This window comes from Kogia breviceps, chromosome 7, assembly GCF_026419965.1.
Source record: "Kogia breviceps isolate mKogBre1 chromosome 7, mKogBre1 haplotype 1, whole genome shotgun sequence".
NCBI lineage: Eukaryota > Metazoa > Chordata > Mammalia > Artiodactyla > Physeteridae > Kogia > Kogia breviceps.
Genome location: NC_081316.1, coordinates 24,689,924 through 24,710,288, shown reverse-complemented (window position 1 = coordinate 24,710,288; position 20,365 = coordinate 24,689,924). Strand labels below are relative to the sequence as shown.

The following is a 20,365-nucleotide window of genomic DNA, read 5'->3' as shown; positions in this document are numbered from 1 at the left end:
AAGGAATAGGAATACCTCCTAACAGCTCCCTAAAAGGGAAGCCAGGAACAGAGAGGCCTTCCGAGGGTTCGGGAAACCATGAAGGCAGCAGAATGGTGACTGGAGATGGAGTCCCTGGACACTTTGCTCCAGGCCCAGCTTTGGGCTCTCAGTGTCTCTCAAAGACCAAAGAGACAGATGCCTGCAGACAACTCTGATCAGGCATCTAAAAAGCTTAAGCTGCGCTGCAAGTCCAGGTTACGGACAAAGACAGCCACTTGCTTTGGACGTTCTCCCAGAGGGATCTTCCTCCCTGCCACCTTCTATTTTCTAGGCTTCAAGATAGACATGAAAAGATACGACAAAATCTCTAAATAAAAAATCTCTTTACAGCCACCCCATAAGGGAGGCATCTCCATTTTACAGACAAGGACACAGGCTACACATGTTAAGTGATTTGTCCAAGGGCACAAGCAGGACTTGAACTGGTGTCCCTGTGTCCCAAACACATGTTCTCGACCATTGCGACACTGCTGCTTGAAGTGTGGTCTGTAAACTGGGACAGGTCTGTGAACTGGGACAGGTGTGCAAACTGGTTACTGGTCCAGAAGTTCATTTCAGAAACTGAGAGTGAGCTTGAAAAAACTTCCAGAGCAATCTGACAGAGTGATTTTATGCCTATTTAATCTAATTAATAAAATAAAATGGCTTGCATCTTACCTGTGCTTTATTTCATATTTCTAAACGTTCCTTTTTTTTTTTTTTTTTTTTGTGGTACGCGGGCCTCTCACTGTTGTGGCCTCTCCCGTTGCGGAGCACAGGCGCCGGACGCACAGGCTCAGCGGCCACGGCTCACGGGCCCAGCCGCTCCGCGGCATGTGGGATCTTCCCGGACCGGGGCATGAACCTGTATCCCCCGCATCGGCAGGTGGACTCTCAACCACTGCGCCACCAGGGAAGCCCTAAACGTTCCTTTTTATTGTATTTTATAAAAGTTTCAGTTTGCAACAAAGCTGGGGGGATACCATCCCTGACCTGCTACCACAGTGAGTTTCAGAAGCTGTGGCCCAACGGGGCTGGTTTGGTACAGCTGGGCACTCAAGAGATGCTTCTGAGACATCCTTGTACTTGAGAATCAATTGACCCTAAGCTTGATGAGACCTCAGTCTGAAGCCCAGAAACACCCACAAGTATGGAGAAATAAGCCCTCCCTGCTTGTTAATCATGAGAGCCCTGAGCAGAGGTGCTATGGTTTCCCTCTGGTCTGTCCAACCTGCATCAGGAGCCATCGAATAAAAAGAGAAGGGGAGGGCCTGGGATTCAGCGCTGTCTCCAAAATGAGGCCCATACCATCTGGCTCCCTTTGAAAAGAAGTGTTTTGTTTATTTCTTATTCCCTTCCATTTACCTTCTCATAGGTAGAGAGGGACAGAGGAAAATACAAGTGCCGGAGCTCCCTATGCAGATGGACCTGAGACAAGAATGATACTTCTTGACCTACCTGGCAGGCTGGTCCTGGCCAGGTGCAGGGAGAGAGTGGGTGTTAAAGCCGGGCTAAACTCTAAGGTACGAGGTGCTCAGTGTCACTGAGCCAAGTGTCACTAGCCTCATTAACCTCTTTAGTCTTGAAGAGAAAAACTGCAATATCTGCCTCCACCTTCACCTCCTCCCTCCTTCACAATGATTAGCCAAAACCCTGGTTTCAGAGCGAGGGAGCTCGGGCATCTTGGCGCACGACACAGCCTGCTTGGTTGTTGCTGAAAGATGCTCTGGGGATTCTTCTTCCCTTTGGTCTGAGGAGTGGCTGAGCCAGGATGGGGACCAATCCTAGGAGCGTTTTAGGAGGCAAAAACTGGACGATAGAGAACTTATTCTTACACACACTCACTCACACACACACCCCAATACACAGCTCAGGTTCTGTTCTCATCACTAGCGATACGTACACCAGGGGATACAACAGAGGAAGTCTCCATTCTCATGAAGCTGAAGTTCTAATCACATGAGAAAGATGACCAACTATTCACAAGTAAATATATAATAAATGCCAAGTGTCCATTTAGTGCTTTGAATAAACCAAAGCCATAAGATGGGAGACAGAGAACGAGGGTGGGACCCTTAATCTCTGCAGGGTGCTCAGGGAAGGCCTGTCTAGTAAGTGTTATTGGGCAGAGACTTTAAGACTGTGCCATATTTGGACAACTGGAGGAAAAGGTCACAGGCAGAGGAACAGCTAGTTCAAAGGCCCTGGGGTGGGAGGATCTTGGAGGCCAGGAGGTCAGGAGGCCAGGAGGCCAGGGTGGCTGGAGCACAGTCAACAAGAGAAGAATAGAGGATGAGGAAGGCAGATCATATGTCCAATCCCAGACTTCACTGAGTGTGTTGGGAAGCCGTGGGGGTAATTGAGAGGATACTGAGCAGATGAGTGACATAATACAATATGGGTTTTAAATATCCCTGGTTTGGCCTGAGTTGGTAGCCCTGGAAGTGGTGAGAGGGGCAAACTTAAACTTGGGATAGTTTTAGAAGGTAGAACTGATTGGACTTGGTCCCTGGGCTGAATGGTAAGGACAAGCCCTTCCTCTGAGGGAAGTTTCTGAATGCTTGCCTCGTGCCTGACTGTGGATTGTAATGGGCACAGAGATCACTACAACAAAAGGCTCTATGATAAAAGTCAAGATCAGATTCCGATCTTATGTATGTATGTATGTATGTATGTATGGCTGCAATGGGTCTTCGTTGCTGCACACGGGCTTTCTCTAGCTGTGGTGAGCAGGGGCTACTCTTCGTTGCAGTGCGCGGGCTTCTCATTGCGGTGGCTTCTCTTGTTGCAGAGCACAGGCTCTAGGCGCACAGGCTTCCATAGTTGTGGTGCACGGGCTCAACAGTTGTGGCTCGCGGGCTCTAGAGCGCAGGCTCAGCAGTTACGGCGCACGGGCTTAATTGCTCTGCGGCATGTGGGATCTTCCTGGACCAGGGCTCGATCCCGTGTCCCCTGCATTGGTAGGCGGATTCTTAACCACTGTGCCAGCAGCGAAGTCCCCAGATTGTGATCTTGACCTCAGCTGCCCTGAGACGCTGGTGGCTGGGCTGCTAGGCACGTCTACGAAGCCCATAGCCCTAAGTAATTTAGAGCTTTGCTAAAGTCAGACACAGCAGGAGTCAAGCCCCCTTTCTGAATCTTATTTGCAACCTGACTTGGGGAGAACGACTTTTCTTCTCTAAGCTTCGGTTCCCTCATCAGGACATACCTTGCTGAGTCGTTTTGCACAGTAAATGAGATTATGTGATGAAAGCACTTGATACAGTGTCTTGCACACAGTAAGTGCTCACTTAATGTTCAAAATGCAAAACAAAATCAAGGTGTTCTCCAGCGTACTGAGGCCTAAGTGTGTCCCTCACTGTCCTCAGGCCAGGAGAGTTCACCAAACAGACTGCGCATAGCCCCCAAGACAGCCCACTGTCCAGGAGACATTCCTCAGGGGTGGGAATCAAACCATACACCCAAGCCCACTTCCTGCAGGGTCCTCAAGAGGCAGGGGACCCAGGTGGCCATGCTGGAATGCCCCTAGGAGACAGAGAGCTCAAAGTGCCGCCTTCTGTCCCAGCCTTATAACCAATCTGCTCTGTGACCCTGAACCAGGCACCTTCACTTCCTGTCCTGGGAAGGGAAGGAAGACGGGGGGGTGGGGGTGGGGGGGAAGCTGTGTCCTAAAGAAATAGAAGGGCTTGCCATTCACTATTCAGGGGCCAGAAACCTCAAAGAAATCACAAGCGGAAAAGGCTGGAGCAGAGTGAAACTCCATCTGTTTCCACACTGTGTGCTCTACGACCCTTGGCACGTGTCCCCGCCCTCTGCTGGGCGGTCTCATGACCCCGGGAGGAGCATGCAGTTTGATTTCTCAAATAATTGGGATAATGAGAGGGAAAGATCGGGAGACATGGGGATCTCACGCCTCCCAACACCATCTTCTGAAACAGCTGTCAAACAGTAATGACCTAGACCCAGGGGTTCCCCGCTGTGCTCCAGAGAGCCCTGAGGTCCTGGGAGACGCCCAGGGCACTGCAGGGCTGAGGCCACTGATCAGGTCCTCCTTCAGCCAGAGCAGCTCAGCTTTTTTCTTTCTTTTTCTGTGATGAGGTTTCGGGAGGTACTTTCTTTCAAATACTGGCTGTAAATTCAGAGCCCTTGGGGCCAGGCAGGTAAAATAAATAAATGAGACAGGCCAGCTACGAAAGACCGAGGCAGGTGGCAATGTAGGGAATGCTTTCTGTCCCCTTAGCTGCCACTCAGCTCCCCCTGACCGCTGCCATGCAGGAATGGGGCGCAGCAGTGCCGGATCGTCTGATTTCTCTAGAGACACGAGAGATCCAAATTTGGATGTGATTAATTATGCACCTGCCAACTAAAGCACACATGTCTGTGGGCCACCGGTTTACAACCTCTGGCTTTCAGAGAAGGCAAGAAGCGTGGAGGAGGAGGAGGAAGCCGGGACCTAGAAGGTGGGCTCTTCCCCGCCTCTCCCGTGGAGCCAGTGGACGGTGGGTGCCCCACTCACTCAGCTCCGAGATGCTCCCCACGCAGGTGGCCAGGAGGGACTGCTCCAGGGTCCGGAGTTCCAGCTGCGCGTACGCATCGGCGCGCTCGTCGTGGCCCAGGGACCCACCGTTGTAGGGACTGAAGTGCGCAGGGAGGGAGAGGACACCTGCGGGGAAACACGGTGGACAGTGTCAACGAAAATAATCAATCAACAATTAAGAGTAAGAACAGAAAAGAGTTTTATTTGAGACAAACTGAGGACTAGCCCAGAAGCCCACTGTCTAGGTTACTCTGAGAAACCTCTCTGGAGAAGCCCGGTTTTGGCACAGTTTTATATCTTGTCAGAACAAAGAATATTAAACAAGTCTGGGTTACATTTCTTCAAGGTTAGAAAAAAAAAAACAACACAACAGACCAGCACGTACATAGCCAGTAGGTATGCCTTAGCACCTGGGAAGGGAGTCTTTTTTTTAAAACATCTTTATTGGAGTATAATTGCTTTACAATGGTGTGTTAGTTTCTGCTGTATAACGAAGTGTGGGAAGGGAGTCTTATCATCCAAAGAGGACCAGCATCGGCATCCCAGGAAGGGGGGCATTTAATCTTTATTTTTAACCTAGACGTTATTTACTTCTGGTCAATGTGCCCTTTTCTTTAATAATTAAAGCCGACGTACAATGTATGTTTTTTTTTTTTTTTTTTTTTTTTTTTTTTTTTGCGGTAGGCGGGCCTCTCACTGTTGTGGCCTCTCCCGTTGCGGAGCACAGGCTCCAGACGCAGAGGCTCAGTGGCCATGGCTCACGGGCTTAGTTGCTCCGCGGCATGTGGGATCTTCCCAGACCAGGGCACGAACCCGTGTCTCCTGCATCGGCAGGCGGACTCCCAACCACTGCGCCACCAGGGAAGCCCACAATGTATGTTTGATAGGCCACAAACAGGCTATTTTAGTTAGCATAAAATTCAAGTTAACTCATGTATAAGCCAGAATGACTTCCCTATATGTCAATATGTGAAAATGTCTTTTATCAACAAGTCATCTGAGGATGGAAGCAAAGCTCAAGGGCCACAGCTCTGCTCCCTCCCTCTCTGGCTGAGTGCGGGGGGAGGGGGGGAGTGGGGGCGGCAAATTGCAAGGCTCCACTTAGGACAGCTGACTTTTCACTCTGGACGGTGCTGCAAGAGCCAGGATGAGGGCGGCCCACCTGTAGACGTGGTTTAAAGCAAGTGCAGACCATCCTTTCTTGGAGCTGCACAAGGAACTGGCCTCCAGAGGCTGGTGGGCCATATAAGCATTCATTCATTCCTTCCCTGCTTCACTTGCTGAATATCCAGAGGGCCCCACTCGGCCCAGGTATTCTGCTGCCTTTAGGATTCCGGGGTGACAAAGAGACCTGGCTTTGTCTTCACGGAGCTCAGTGGATGGGGCTTCGGATGTAAACGTTCACCCTGCCCACCCAAAGGGCAGCGTTGCCCTTGGAGTCCTCCCACTTCCTCATGCTGCCCCCGCTTCCTTCTTCAAGCCAAGAATAGGACTAGGAGAAGCCACAGAGAAAAGGATGCTGCTTTCCCCACTCCAGGAAGGGGACTCATCCAGCCACTGGCCAAGGCCAATTAGCGTTTTTCATTAGCACTTCAACAATAGAGGAGCAGAGCTGTCAGAATCAATCCCAGAGGGTGACAGCCTGTAAATTTCTCCAACTCACTGTGTGGCTTCTTAGAAAGCAGCAGAAAAGCAAAATCAGACTGGCTTAAAATTACATGTTGGTTCTTAAGAGCATGTGGCCACAAAGATGCCCAATTTTTGGTAACTGCTTCTTCTTTGATCAAGGCATCTTTGTCCAACCCCCTTGAACTTTTTTTTTTTTTTTGAAAGCAAAATACCCACAGGAATTTATTTTAGTCACTTTTGGGAAAATCTCTTAAAATTCCTAGAGATAACAGAAGATCCCCTGGGATGTGGCCAAATCCAGGCTAGACTTCCCTATCCTGTACCCAGAAACGTCACAAGGATGACAACAGCCATAGGTCCTGCAGCAGAGAGGTTAAGACAGGGCCTTGGAGCTGGAACATTTGGGTTCATGATTCTAGCTAGCTCTGTCACTTAAACCAGCGGTGTGACCTTGGGCAAGTTACTTCACTTCTCTGTGCCTCAGATTCCTCACGTGTTAACTAGAGGTAACAAAAGTTACCTAGCTCCCGGTGTGGCTGTGAGTTGTCAGATATCCACGTGTGGACTGGTGCATGGCTCACAGTAAGTGCTCTTTGGGTGCTCTTGCTATTATTTTTCCTATGTGCTGGGAACGCAGGCTTTAGGTACACTATCTCATTTATTCTTTCAACAAGGTGGGCACTGCTGTCTCCATTTTCGATAATGTGCAGAGAGTTTGAATAACTTGCTCTACCAAGCGGCAGAGCTAGGATTCAAATCCAGGTCTCACTGGCTCTAGAATGTATATGCTTCACCTCTCTGTAAGCCCAGATTCAATGAACACACCACCAAGCTCACCTACGGCTGTCCTGATTCACTGTTATTCCTGCTTGGTTCACCCATGGAAGCCCCAGTGCTGGGCCTCGTGTGCTCTTTTATGGGGCAAACGCACATGGCAGCCTTCCTCCTGCCCAGATCCTGGCAGCGTTCTTTGGCCATGCTCTAGGTTCGGCTGCCGGTCAGCCCTGCCCTCCTAGCCTGACCCCTCCCCTGACCCAGCCTCCCTGCCCTCCTCAGCACTGCCTCACTGCCCTGCTGTGTGGCTGGGACCTGCCGCTCTGAATCTCCCTCCGACCCCTCCAGGATGGCAGCAGCAACGGACTCCCGACCTGGGCGCTGGTTCGGCAAAGCAGGGCATCAAAGCACTTCCTCAAAGCTCTGTTTCCAGTGGAAGGAGGAGGGCATGACTAGGTTCCCCCTGCCCCCAGCCCTGTCCCCAAAGCAGAACCTCTCCCTGACAGCTGAGGACCCAAATGCATTAGGAAGACCTGGCTCTGAGCATTAAAACCAGTAGTGAAACAAAAGACAACCCTCCCATCCCCACCCCGAACTACAAGCTCAAACCCATGGGCAGCCCAAATATTTGGGAGGGCTTCTATGCATCTACGGGTCTAACTCAGGCCCTGCTCTTCCTCTTCTCTTCATTATTAATCCACAGAAACAACACTGGGGATGTGTGGATCAAATTTACAGTGCTTAGGGCAAGGGAATAGGAAATTCAGCTGATTTGTCAAAGGATTCCCAGAGAGAAATATTATGTCAATGGATCTAGTAACAAGAGCTTGCAGCTCCATTAATAATAGTTCCCATTTTCCCAGTCATCGCCCACCCAAAGGGGTTTTCATTTAATACTGTGGCAAAAGTAATTATGAGCCTATTATTAATAATAGTAATTGATAGCATCACAGCTTTTGCATAGTACCTTTTGCTTTTAAGGGACTTCGAACACCGAGGAGTACATAATTTATTCTTCCAGCAAGGGAGGTAGGGAGGTCATCATCAATAATAGCCACTGCTGACTTTTAAAGAGTGCTCACTATGTGCCAGGACTGTGATAACTTTATATGCATGATCACATGCAATTCCCAAGGCTTCATGAAGTACTGTTTGCACCCATCTTACAGATGAGAAAACCAAGGGTCCCTCACCCAAAGTTAGGTGACTTGCCCAAGGTTACTGAGGGTCTGAAACTGAACTGGGGCTAGCATCTCAACCTCTTGATTCTCAAGCTGTTGAAATGAAATGACGTCCTAACTTTGGCCCCCTTGTCCTTTAGTCAAAGAACACAAGGATATTTGAGAGAAAAGGGGCTCTGTTCTGTTTGCGCCTGGTGTCTGACAGGAGGAAATATAAAGAAAGACCCAGAAATATGACTTTCTTTTCATGTGTCTCCAGGCACCGCCTGCCAAGGAACCCTGGAGGCCTCGCGTAAAGCTGTACAGACTGAAGGCCATCTCTCTTATTCCCTCTGATCTTTCCAGAATGCAGTTCCACAGCTTGCCTTCCGAATTTGGCCCCTAAGAAGCCTTTTTCGGACTTCCCTGCTGGCGCAGTGGTTAAGAATCCACCTGCCAATGCAGGGGACACGGGTTTGAGCCCTGGTCCGGGAAGACCCCACAGGCTGAGAAGCAACTAAGCCCGTGCGCCACAACTACTGAGCCTGCGCTCTAGAGCCCGCAAGCCGCAACTACTGAGCCCGTGCACCACAACTACCGAAGCCCACGTGCCTAGAGCCCGTGCTCCAGAACAAGAGAAGCCACTGCAATGAGAAGCCCGCACACCGCAACGAAGACCCAACGCAGCTAAAAATAAATAAATTTATTTAAAAAAAAGAAAGCCTTTGTAAAATGTCAGTGTGAAATTCTTCTCTCTCCCTCATAAGCCTGTTCCTCAGCCATTCTCACTGGAGATGGAAAACACTTGCCTTAGGTTCTCTCAACACTTCAGTGCCTTCTTTGCCCCACTGAAATTCCCAGCTTTAGGGGATGGGCCCAGTGCAAGGTCATTCTGGAAAAAGGGACTTACAAAAAAAAAAAAAAAAGAAAAGCAAACCCCCCCTCCCGCCCTCTGTTTACTAAAATCCTTAGAAAAAAAACTGTTTATTTCAGTCGTGATGGAAAAAAAAAGCATGCTGGAATGAAACCTGTATCTCTTTATTAATTAATAAGGACACCCCAAATCAATCCCTGCTGAACTCTGTAAAAGTTACAGAGAAAACCCACGCACATCACTCAGATCGTTGCTGTGAAATGAACCCCCGAGCGTGAGGCGGGGAAGCAGTAGGCATGACCCAGGCACCCTCTGTCTCCCTTGTCTACAAAATCAGCATTTCTGTGGAAACAAGGTTCCACCCGTGTGCTCTGACTGTACGTGAAGCCTCAACATTTCTCAATCTGCACACAGAAGCACCATCTTCGGTCACTCAATTTTTCTCAAGAAGGTTGCCCAACCCTTGAATCTCGGAACTCATTACCTCATTCCCCAAAGCTTCCAGTCCCTTCTCTGAGCACAGCACCACATCCACCCAGTTGCCCAAGAACAGATGGGTGAGTCATCCTTATCAACTCTCTTCCCCCCCACCCCACATCCAATCAACCACCAAACCTTGCTGCTCTCATCACCTTCGTATCTCAAAAATCCAGTTGCTGCCGGTTCAAGCTACCATCTTCCCTCACTGGATACTGCAACAGCCCCTCCCCGTCTCCTCCCTCTGTCTCATCCCATCCCTGAAAATCCCTTACTCTGGTCACGCACTCTTATTTACTCTGGCTTTAAACTCTTCAACAACTGCCCACTGCCCTCACTCCCCACTGCCCTCACAAAGAGGTTCAATCACCTTTCCACAGATAAGAATAGATAATATTCTTCTTTCTTTCTATGATACTTAGAGATGAAAATAATTCTGCTGGTAAATAGGGAAATTCCCAGCACCTCTCAAGAAATCAGCAGAGTTAAGAAGCCTACGCACTGGAGAAAAGCGAACACTCCTGCACTGTTGGTGGGAATGTAAATGGATACAGCCACTATGGAGAACAGTATGGAGGTTCCTTAAAAAACTACAAATAGAACTACCATACGACCCAGCAATCCCACTACTGGGCATATACCCTGAGAAAACCATATTTCAAAAAAAGTCATGTACCACAATGTTCATTGCAGCACTATTTACAATAGCCAGGACATAGAAGCAACCTAAGTGTCCATCAACAGATGAATGGATAAAGAAGATGCAGCACCTATATACAATGGAATATTACTCAGCCATAAAAAGAAACGAAATTGAGTTATTTGTAGTGAGGTGGATGGACCTAGAATCTGTCATACAGAGTGAAGTCAGAAAGAGAAAAACAAATACCGTATGCTAACATGTATATGGAATCTAAAAAAAAAAAAAGGTTCTGAGGAACCTAGGGGCAGGACAGGAATAAAGATGCAGACATAGAGAATGGACTTGAGGACACGGGGAGGGGGAAGGGTAAGCTGGGAGTAAGTGAGAGAGTGGCATGGACATATATACACTACCAAATGTAAAATAGATAGCTAGTGGGAAGCAGCCGTATAGCACAGGGAGATCAGCTCAGTGCTCTGTGACCACCTAGAGGGGTGGGATAGGGAGGGTGGGAGGGAGACGCAAGAGGGAGGAGATATGGGGATATATGTATATGTATAGCTGATTCACTTTGTTATACAGCAGAAACTAACACAACAATGTAAAGCACTTATACTCCAATAAAGATGTTTTTTAAAAAGTAAATAAATAAATAAATAAATAGGAAACAAAACAAAAGAAACAAAAAAAACAACAAAAAAAGAGCCTATGCACACCTGATCTTGGTTTCTGCAGGCTGTTTTCCGAGTTTGGTCACTTGGCTCTGCTCCAGCCCTGGGCTCCTTCCCAGGTGATTCTCCACCAGTGCCCAGAGAGGGCGCCATTGAGTCAGCTGGGAAACCCAGTGAAGACTGGGAGTCCCGCCTTCTTGCTGGCTGCCAAGCAGGAATTCGACCTGGGTTTCAGCTGGCAGAGGTTGCCGGCTCCTCCAAGCAAGCAAGTAACAAGCCAGAAGCCAATGGACTGCACACTGGGTTGACAAACCAGATTTTCAGTGCTAAGGTTTTTCAGAAGCAGGGCTCAGCCCAAAGGCCAAGTCGATGGGGATTTCATTCTCTTCTCTGTAAGACACAGGGGTCAATTGGGTGGCGTCTCAAGTCTGCTCCAGCACTGGGATCTTGCACTCCAACTGGCCCTTCTGTGGACTCTAGCACTAAAGTGTACCCCTTAAAACCTTTTCCCCCACTTTCATTCCACTATTTAACTTCTGAATTGTGGAAACAAATAGGCCCTGTTAGCATTATTTAATTTCCCCCAAGTTATAACAACAGCCCCCCAACAGACACAATACACACAAAATTGTAAATGTAAATATGTCCTTTTTTTGTGAAAACTGGGTTGATTTACAGTTCAGTTTTTCTAACCAGTCATCAAAAGGCCATCAAGACTGTAACATAACGGTACCCCCCAACCTGACAACCCATTCCCATTTCCAGGGCTCTCCACAGATTTGCAAATGTTCTTTTCAGGGTGCTGTGACTACAGTGGACCCAGCGACCTGTGCAAGCCTGTGCGCCTGGCATCTTCTCCTGCCCCTGCCCCCCGACATGCCTCACCAGACTCACTAGCCCCCCCAGCTCAGGGAAGCTCGTTTGTGAAGACAGCAAACGCCACTGCTTGTCTCCTGTTTCTTTAAAATGAAACCCAGCATGCAGAGAATTACTCTTTTACTGCCCTTGAGAGGAAACTTGGCAGGGCGTCTTCTGCCACTTTTCTTAGGAGCTGGAAGCTTGGGTGGGGTTCAATCCATAAGCTTCTGAAAATAAAAATTATATTGCCCCACTGAACAGTTTCCAAATAGCCCACATAATCCAATCCTTTTTATTTTTTTTTAAAGTGTTTCCATTCTCTGATCTGGAATTTTATATATAGTACGTTTAATGCCTGGTTGTTGCATATTAGTCATACTGAAACAAAGTGCTGAAGAGTTAAAGCTGGAATATTTTCCAGAGAGACCCAAACGGAGTATAAGGACAGTTGATTCTAAAAAAAAACCCACTTCACTGAATGGTATTTCTCTTGATATTCGAAGTCCAATGAGATTGGGGGATGGGTGTTGAAGCAAGGGGAAGATGAAGGAAATGAGGAAAACCTAGAAGTGGAGTGAAATCTGCTTGACTTGATGAATCGTCAATCAACCCTGTAAAAATGATTCATCAAGAGTAATTGAAAGCTCATGTAATTCTCAGCCAGAACCCACCTAAAGATGAGACCACCATACTGTGAGGCCCAAGAGTTCAAGTGCGGAGCAAAGCTTGGGAGACAGGAAGAGAGAAGAGTTGGGGTTTAAACTGAGTTTGGGAAGCAGGTTTTAACCATGGGTTAGTAATGAACGGAGATGGGCGACCCCATGCCGAGCAGTACTCTATGCCATGAGTGGGATGGACCAGCATTTGAACCCCCATGAAGACCCTACCAGTGGTCTCATTACAATTAGTACTGTTACTAACCCCATTTACCAATGAGGGACACTGAGGTTTAAATGGGCTGGGTCACTCGGTGAAGGTCACAGAGCTAGAAAATGGCCGAGGTGGGATTCAGACCCAGCCCGTCCATCCTGGGAGTCCACACCGCCTCTCACATGGGGCTCTGCCCATTCAAGCCCAGGGACAGGAGACTTCCATCACCACTCACCCGTCCAATGAGCACTGCCCGTTCCCCTTCTTCTTCAAGGTCAGGAAATTAAAAGTAAACATAATCATGCTCTGGTTGACACCTCACTCTAAGTTATCAGAACTCCACCAGCTGAAGGTGGTCTTCCAGTTAAGAGAGGCCCAGAGGGCCAGGAGCTTACCATTAAACTGTGAAATAAAAATGCATGGGGAGCCAGGGGCCGGAGAACCCAGGGCTAGTGAGATCAAAGGCTGTTGGAGTACAACACGCTTATTGCCAGCGTCCCCAATTCTCTTAAAAAATATATACAGTAAAAATATACGGTGAACACTGGGCTGAATTCATCTCCCTCTGGAGTCCTTGACAGTCTTGGGCCTTCTGGCAGTGGGGGTGCGGGGTCCTGCTTGGGGAGCTGGCCTTGGGCTGCCTCTTTTCCCTCCAGTTGGTAGCAGCACCTCTGACCTCAGGGCTGGCTCACTCAGTTCTCAGAGGGGCTCCAAGCAGGGTGAGGGTTTAGATGGGGAGAGGGGCCACCATGCAATAACAGCCCAACAAAGCAGTGTGGGTGAGCCCAAGAAACTCCGCTAGGAATGCTGGCTCACTGGCCTTTTGGTGATTTGTTTAATTAAGGTTCATATCATGTTTAATTAAGGTTCATATCAGAGACCCGGAGGATGAATATGCCCGTAAAAGAAGTAGCAGAGATCATGGACTGCTGCTTAATTCTTTTGAAGTGAGAAAAGACCTAGCGAAACGCAGCCTGTTCATTGCCATTTCCCTCCCTTGCAAGAGAATAAAATAAAGCCACAGTAACCAAGCAGATCAATTTCAGGAAATTAAACCTAAAGGTGAACTCTGGAAAACCCCGCAACCGTCACAACATCGGGGGGTATGGAGCGGAGAACTCACACGTGGACCACTGAAATTTTTCCTGTGGAAAAAGATCTCTGTTGTGTTTGGAATACTTTTTAAGAGATTCTGGGTGGCCTCGCTCCAAAGTATTGATGTAACACATCAAGAACTTGAGTGACCCAGGAAGCATGAGTCTTGGAACTGCCACCTCTTAAAAAACAAAAAAATCCATCACATGATCATGGTCCTTGGTCAAATGCTATCCTTGACCCATGGTGACTGAGCACGCCAGTTCCTGTGAGCCAAGGACAACATCCAGCCACTTTTGTATAAAGGCAACAACACATTTAAAACGTAAACACACACAGTCATCACCCTAAAACATCAGCCCTTCCCTCAACCCATGCACATAACCACCAAGGTGAGAGTGGTTCTCTCTGCGCTAGGGCTATAAAAATGTTTTGAACCACTATGCTTTTTAAACTTTTTACAAATATGATTTATTGGTGGTGTAAAAAGTGATTGTTATAAGAGAAACAGGGGACGTGGTGGGGGAGATGTACTTAGAGGGAGAAGAAGGTGATAGAATGTTTCTTCTGAGCATAGGAATAGCCATAATTTCAAATAAGTTAGAAAGTTAGTTAACTGAAATTAAATTTTTATATAGGAAAATAAGAGAACGTTTAAAAAAATTACTATGATCTAATTACCTATAAAGAGCCCAGAATGGAGGTCATCTAACATAAAGGATAGTTATTTCTGCACGGGAGAACATTAGATGATTTTTTTCTCCATTATTCTTCATGTTTTTCTACTGATTAACTAATGAACATATATATATTAATAAAAACAAAACCATTGTTACAACTGTTGTGAGCTCATGGAGAAAAAAAAGGTAAATAGAAGGAAAACTTGATTGTTTTATATAAATATTAATTTTTTTTTAAAAGATAAGGGAAAGAAACTCAGACAGAAACTGTTCTATATTCCTAAGCAGGAGGTGAGAGATTTTGTCTGCACGTCTTATTCCAAGAATCGGCCTCTCTGAGAGCCAACCCCTTCACCTGGCCAGATGGTAGGGACTCAGGGGCTACCTCACTGGGCGGGGCGGGGGGGCGCACTTCCTCTGGTCCAGCCATGTACCCACTGGGCTGAGCCTGTGTGATCATGATGCAGCCACGTGGCAGTCTGGACTGCCTGTACTCTCAGTCGGTACAGGCTGCCACTTGCTGGGACTGAGGACAGGGAGAGCTGGGGGAAATCCTCACGCTGCACCAAGTGTGAAAAGAGAGGCTTGCCACTACCAGTGCTGCTGGGGGTGGGGTGAGAGGTACCGGGTGGGCCCGGGAATGGGAGAGAAGGCAAAGCACGTCCTGGGAGTGATCCCGGAGCTACATCTCCAGTGAGAGCAGTGCTGCCGGCAGGAAAACGAGGGGAGTGGGAGAAGTCTCCAAGTGTCAGCTCAGAGGAAGGAGAGGGATAAATGAGCCCGAGAACCTGTAATACACACAAGTCATTCCTTAGGGGTTAAAAAATAAAGAGGCAAATGTCACAAGGTCCAGGGCAGATGGCCAAGATATTTATTAATAGAACATGAATGCATCATTAGTCAGAAATGTACTGTGCTGGAGTCCTTCTAACAAATATAACCTGCTTCAGTCGGCTTTGGTTCCCATTCCAAATGGCTCTATTAGACCCTCCAGATGATTTAAGAGCATGAGTCAGAGGGAAGAAGGTTCAAAACTCAGCTATGAATCTTATTAGCTATGTGACACTGGAATAGTTAATTAACCTCTCTGAGCCTCAATTTGTTCATCTGTCTAATATGCCAAATAATAGTTCCGAATTCACTGATTATTTGAGAATTAAAAGAAGTTAAGTAAGTAAGCATTTAGTAAAATGCCTGACACATAGTAAGCATGTAGCAAATGGTAATATCTTATAAATGGCCTTACAGATTCCCAGGGCCAATAGCTTTGGGATAAAGCCATCAGATACCATATAAAAGTATTTCTATTTGACCGAAGTGATGGACCCTAGGCCAACCTATCTCATTATTTTCCTAAAGGCCTGTGCTGATAAAGAATCATGCTTTATTCACCACGGATGGATCATTTATTCTGCATTCATCCACTAATTTCTTCAACAACTGTTTACTGATGACCTAATAATCTGCTAGAAGTGGCTATGCTCTGGGGGTAGAAAAGTGAACAGGACATAGTCTCTACCCTCTTGATGTTTGCCGTGTAGTGAAGGAGGGCAGACAGTATACCAGCCAAGTCCATAATGAAAAGGGCTACATGGAGTCAGATCAAAGAGCCCAGAAGAGGGTCTCTAAGCAGACTACGTAGGCCTAGTAGTCAAGGAAGGCTTCCTGGAGGAAGAGACATAGAGTAGCTATCAGTCTAGTGAAGGGGTTGGATGGGTCTTCCAAGCAGAGGGAGGGCCTGTATAGGGAGGTTCTGGAGCAGCGATAGGCAGGGAGGGGCCCACTGAGACTTGTCATGAAGCTGTGTTTGTAAAGCCAGCACATTATTCATACTTAGACTATGTGTTTATTTGGGGCAGGCTGGGAGGTGGCTAACGGAGATCATTGCCCTCTCTTTACCCACCCTTGGAGCCACTACGAAGCCGGGATCGGCGAACTTTTCCCGCAAAGGGTCAGAGAGTAAATATTTTTGGCTTTGCGGGTCTGTCACAACTACTCAACTCTGCCAGCGTAATGTGCATATACATAAACAAATGGACACAGATTTGTATTTTATATCACCTTCATGTGTCACAAACTAGTTTTCTTTTAGTACTTTTTCAACCATTTAAAAATATAAAACTAATTTTTAGCTTGTAGGCCATATGAAAACAGGTGTCAGGTGGGATTTGGCCCCAGGGCCATGCTTGCTGACCCCTGTACTAATCCAGAGCCCCTCAGAGGGATGGAGAGGGGTAGCTCAGAGCGATGGGTGAGTATGACAGGCCCCGGCGGAGAGGCCAGGGTGGAGGGCACCAGTCACAGGAGTCTAAGGGGCTGAGACTCCGTCCTGAGAGCAATGAGGACTCATTGAAGGGATTTAAGTAATTGAATGACAGGGTCATACGCACATTCAGACAGATAAATCCGGTAGCTGTGTGGGAAAGGGATGGGAGAGGAGATTAGAGATGAGAGAGCCCCACTGCTGAAGACATCTTCTTTGCCAAGGAATTCATAGTCTAAAAATCCACCTGGGCCACTGTTTGGGCTCTTATTTCAATAAAGCTGCTCATTCCTTTTAGCTTTTGCACTAAGCACTTAAACATCAAAGTCAGAGGTAGTAGATTACGTTTTTCGGAACTAAAATTCATTAAGGGATCATTTTTAAGACCAAATAAATGAAAACCACATTTGACTACTTTTAAAATTGGTGATGTTCCCGGATCAACTTAAAGCAGTTAGCAAATTTCAATCTCAATCTTTATGGCTCCAAAAGGCGAAGTCACAGAGAATGGGAGAATTCAACACGTGCCTTGAAATCTGGGCTGAAAAAAAAACCCCCAATGTTAAGTGTGTTGAGGACACCAGAGCCCAGAGTTTAAGTCACTCCCTTCATAACTCATATATGGCAAATATGGACATACCCATGTACCACCCCGTCCCAATTCCCCCACACAGAAAGGGTTGTTTGCAGGCAGTTAAATCCTATGGACAGAGAACACATTCTCTAAGGCCGTGGGACCTTTTGTGCCAAGGTTGACTGATGGCTTAAAATATGGAAGAAGTATCCAAATAGGCTCGGGGAATTTTAGCACTGTGCTGTTCTTGTCACTCATTCACTTACTCAAATATTCATCACAGGCCTATTAATCACACTGAGCTTGGTGCTAGGAATACAGAGGTAAGCTCCAGTTCCCTGGCTCTAGAGGACAGGAAAAATATGTAGACAGATAATTAAAAGGTACCATAATAAATGCTAGAGGAGGGGTCTGCAGTAGGTACTCGAAGCTTGGAAGGAGTCTGAAGAGAGGGCTTTTGCTATGTGCTGTCATCCGGCAAGGGAGAAAAAAATAACAGGATGTTTCACAAAGCCGCCCCTCCTCACTCCAAGAACCCTAAAGGGACCGTACAGACCTTATGAGTAGCAAACACTCCCCAGTCATCTCACGGCTGAGCAACGTCACGCAACATGGGAGTAGGTTGAGAAGGTGCAGGGAAAGAAGCTCATTCACAGGAAGGAGGTCCCTGTAGAATGTTCATTCTCAGGAGGGGGACATCCCAAACCTCACTGTGTCACTTCCAGGACACCATGATCTTTCCCTGCAAAGGGGTATGAAAACATCCAGTCGCTGGTTGCTTGAACCTGTGCCGCTGTTCCCAGCGACCTATCCAGTGCCGTCCTTCTCCTCCCTGGCTAACAGAACCCTGATTCTGCCTGGAATGACTTGCAGTATGAGCCCTGGGGGGCCCCTTCCCAGACTCCCTTACAGCTGTACAACACGGTTTAGGACATGAGACATAAATTCAAGACTTCAGGGGTTTTGGAAAAGGGACAGGCTGTCCAGCTGGCAGGGCCTTTGAGCTTCTTCCTGCCTCCAATGTGACACACTGTCTGAAGAGGTACAGCAGCAGCCATGACACCAGCAGGAGACAGGCCGCCTGCTGCCAAAGCTGGAACAGCACCTGGGGGGCTGCCGTGCAGGGGGAGGAGCTGCAGGAGGGGACAAGGGCAAGATCAGAGCCAACATGCTGAGGATGGCAGAGCAGAAAGTAGAAAGAGCCTGGGTCTCTGACCATCTCACCGAGCAGCTAACCACCACCAGGAACTGCCGTTCCCCAAACTTCTTGTTATAGGAAGAAATATCACAGGGAGGGCAGCTTAAACAACATAAATTTGTTTTCTCGCAATTCTGGAGGCTAGAAGTCTGAGATCAAGGTGTGGGCAGGGTTGCTTTCTTCTTCTGAGGCCTCTTTCCTAGGCTTGTAGACAGCTGTCTTCTCCCTGGGTCTTCACATGATCTTCCCTTCTGTGTCTGTGTCCTGATCACTTCTTACAAGAACACCAGTCAGATTGGATTCGGGCCCACTCATGGGACTTCATTTTACCTTAGTTACCTCTTAAAAGACTCTATTTCCAACTATAGTCACATTCTGATGTGCTGGGGGTTAGGACTTCAACCTATGAATTTTGGAGGGTCACAGTTCAGACCACCACAGGCAGGTTTTTTTGACTTGCGGATGAAGTGATTTCTCTAATATAAAATGGTTTCTGTAAATCATTAGTTTGCAAAAAAACTTTTAAACCATGGAACACTTTGTTCAAATGAAATCATACAGAGAGTCTGATGATAAAGCCATCTCCCCGCTCCTGGGGCCCTGCGTCTCTATGGATGCTAAAAATGCGCGCTCACAGTCTCCTCTGTGTGGTGCTGGCTGTGGACATGCTGGATTCAGACTCTGCTGAGAACAGGGCGGTTCTGGCCCACAAGGCCAAGTTCCCCAAGGGCCTGGGGTGGCTGCAGCAACTCCAGCCCTCATTTTGCTCAATATAAGGGCTGGAAGCTCCCTTCACAGGGGAAATCTTCCAGGCAGACCATTGGGCTTCTGCTGGGTGAGTGTCTGCAGAACGCCACTCACAGTTTATTTGCATTTAAAAAAATGCAGATAGGCGAAAAGAAGAGAATAAAAATAGTAATTTTACTGCCCTGAGATAATCATCATTGACATTACAGTTTAATATCCTTTCAGACTTTTGAATATGTACCTCTGCTTTGGACTGTGCATGTGTACTTTCTTTTTTCTCACATGCATACTTTTAATTTTAAGAAATTAATACTTTAATGACCACCTTTTTCACTTAATATTTCACAGATAGCTTTCCATGGCCCCAAATATTGTTTCTCATCATCACTTTCAATGGCTGCAGCACACTCCATTCCAAAGGCTCACAGTACCTAGAACTGTTATTTTGGGTGACTCAGGAGGGTCCCCCAATATGACTTCACAGTGGGCAGTGGCCTCTGAGTCACATCAAACCCCAGTGCTCTAGCACCGAAGGGACCCCTGCTTGTTGTCCTAGCTCTGCAAGTGAGCCCTGAGCATCCACCAGGGAGGTGAGGCCCCTCCTCTCCCAACTAGGACCTGCTAGAGAGAAGGGACCCTAACAGGGCCTCATGAGAGACGCCAGCACCTCTGTCTCATTCTGATTTTGAAAACCAGGTCTCAAAAAAATGAACTAAAGCCACAGGGAGATGGGGCATTTCCTCACAGGTGTCTTCGGGTTACAGATTCTCGCTCCCGGAGGCCTCAGAGGGCTGGCTGTGAGGCTGTCATCCAGCGAGGGAGCACCCAGGCCGTCTGACCCCCTGACAACCAGCCCTGGATTTGCACACAGGCCTGCTCCTTTCCTCCAACCGGGAAAGCCAGGACCCCCCTGTGCTTTCCACGCAGAACCAAAATGGGAAGGGCTCTTGCCAAGGCTCCAGGGGGTTTCCGCGGCACCGGCCTGGGAAGAGAGGCCTGTCATTAAGGGGCAGCTTCTCCTGCTGCCCTGGGCGCGCAAAGTCCTGGCCCGTCTGCAGAACTGGATGTGACCCTGTGTGCTTCAACGGCGACTTTGGGCTTTGGCCGGAGTCCCTCCCTGTTTGTTTTACAGACTCCTACTCAGAGCCTCAAATTAGGCTCATTAAAAAGCCAGCTCCCCGTGGGACTATAAACATCACATAGACAAGTGGAGAGTGAGTTTACGAGGCTGGCGTGTGATCTGCCCACCAAGATGGCACGGACCTGGTGGAAATAGTGAATCAGCCTGTTTGGG

The 20,365-nt window shown here is 47.8% G+C and overlaps 1 protein-coding gene across 3 annotated transcripts in view; it reads right to left on the bottom strand.

Moving 5' to 3' along the window:
* ABTB2 (ankyrin repeat and BTB domain containing 2) overlaps window positions 1-20,365 on the bottom strand; it is a 182,234-nt gene that overhangs the window by 41,946 nt on the left and 119,923 nt on the right. For 2 of the 3 annotated variants that reach the window (XM_059069723.2, XM_067038026.1), the window contains exon 2: window positions 4,538-4,684. The exons of the other annotated variant lie outside the window; for it this stretch is intronic. In XM_059069723.2, the coding sequence (XP_058925706.1) occupies window positions 4,538-4,684 (147 nt within the window). The remainder of the gene's footprint in view (window positions 1-4,537; window positions 4,685-20,365) is intronic. 3 annotated transcript variants of the gene reach the window in all.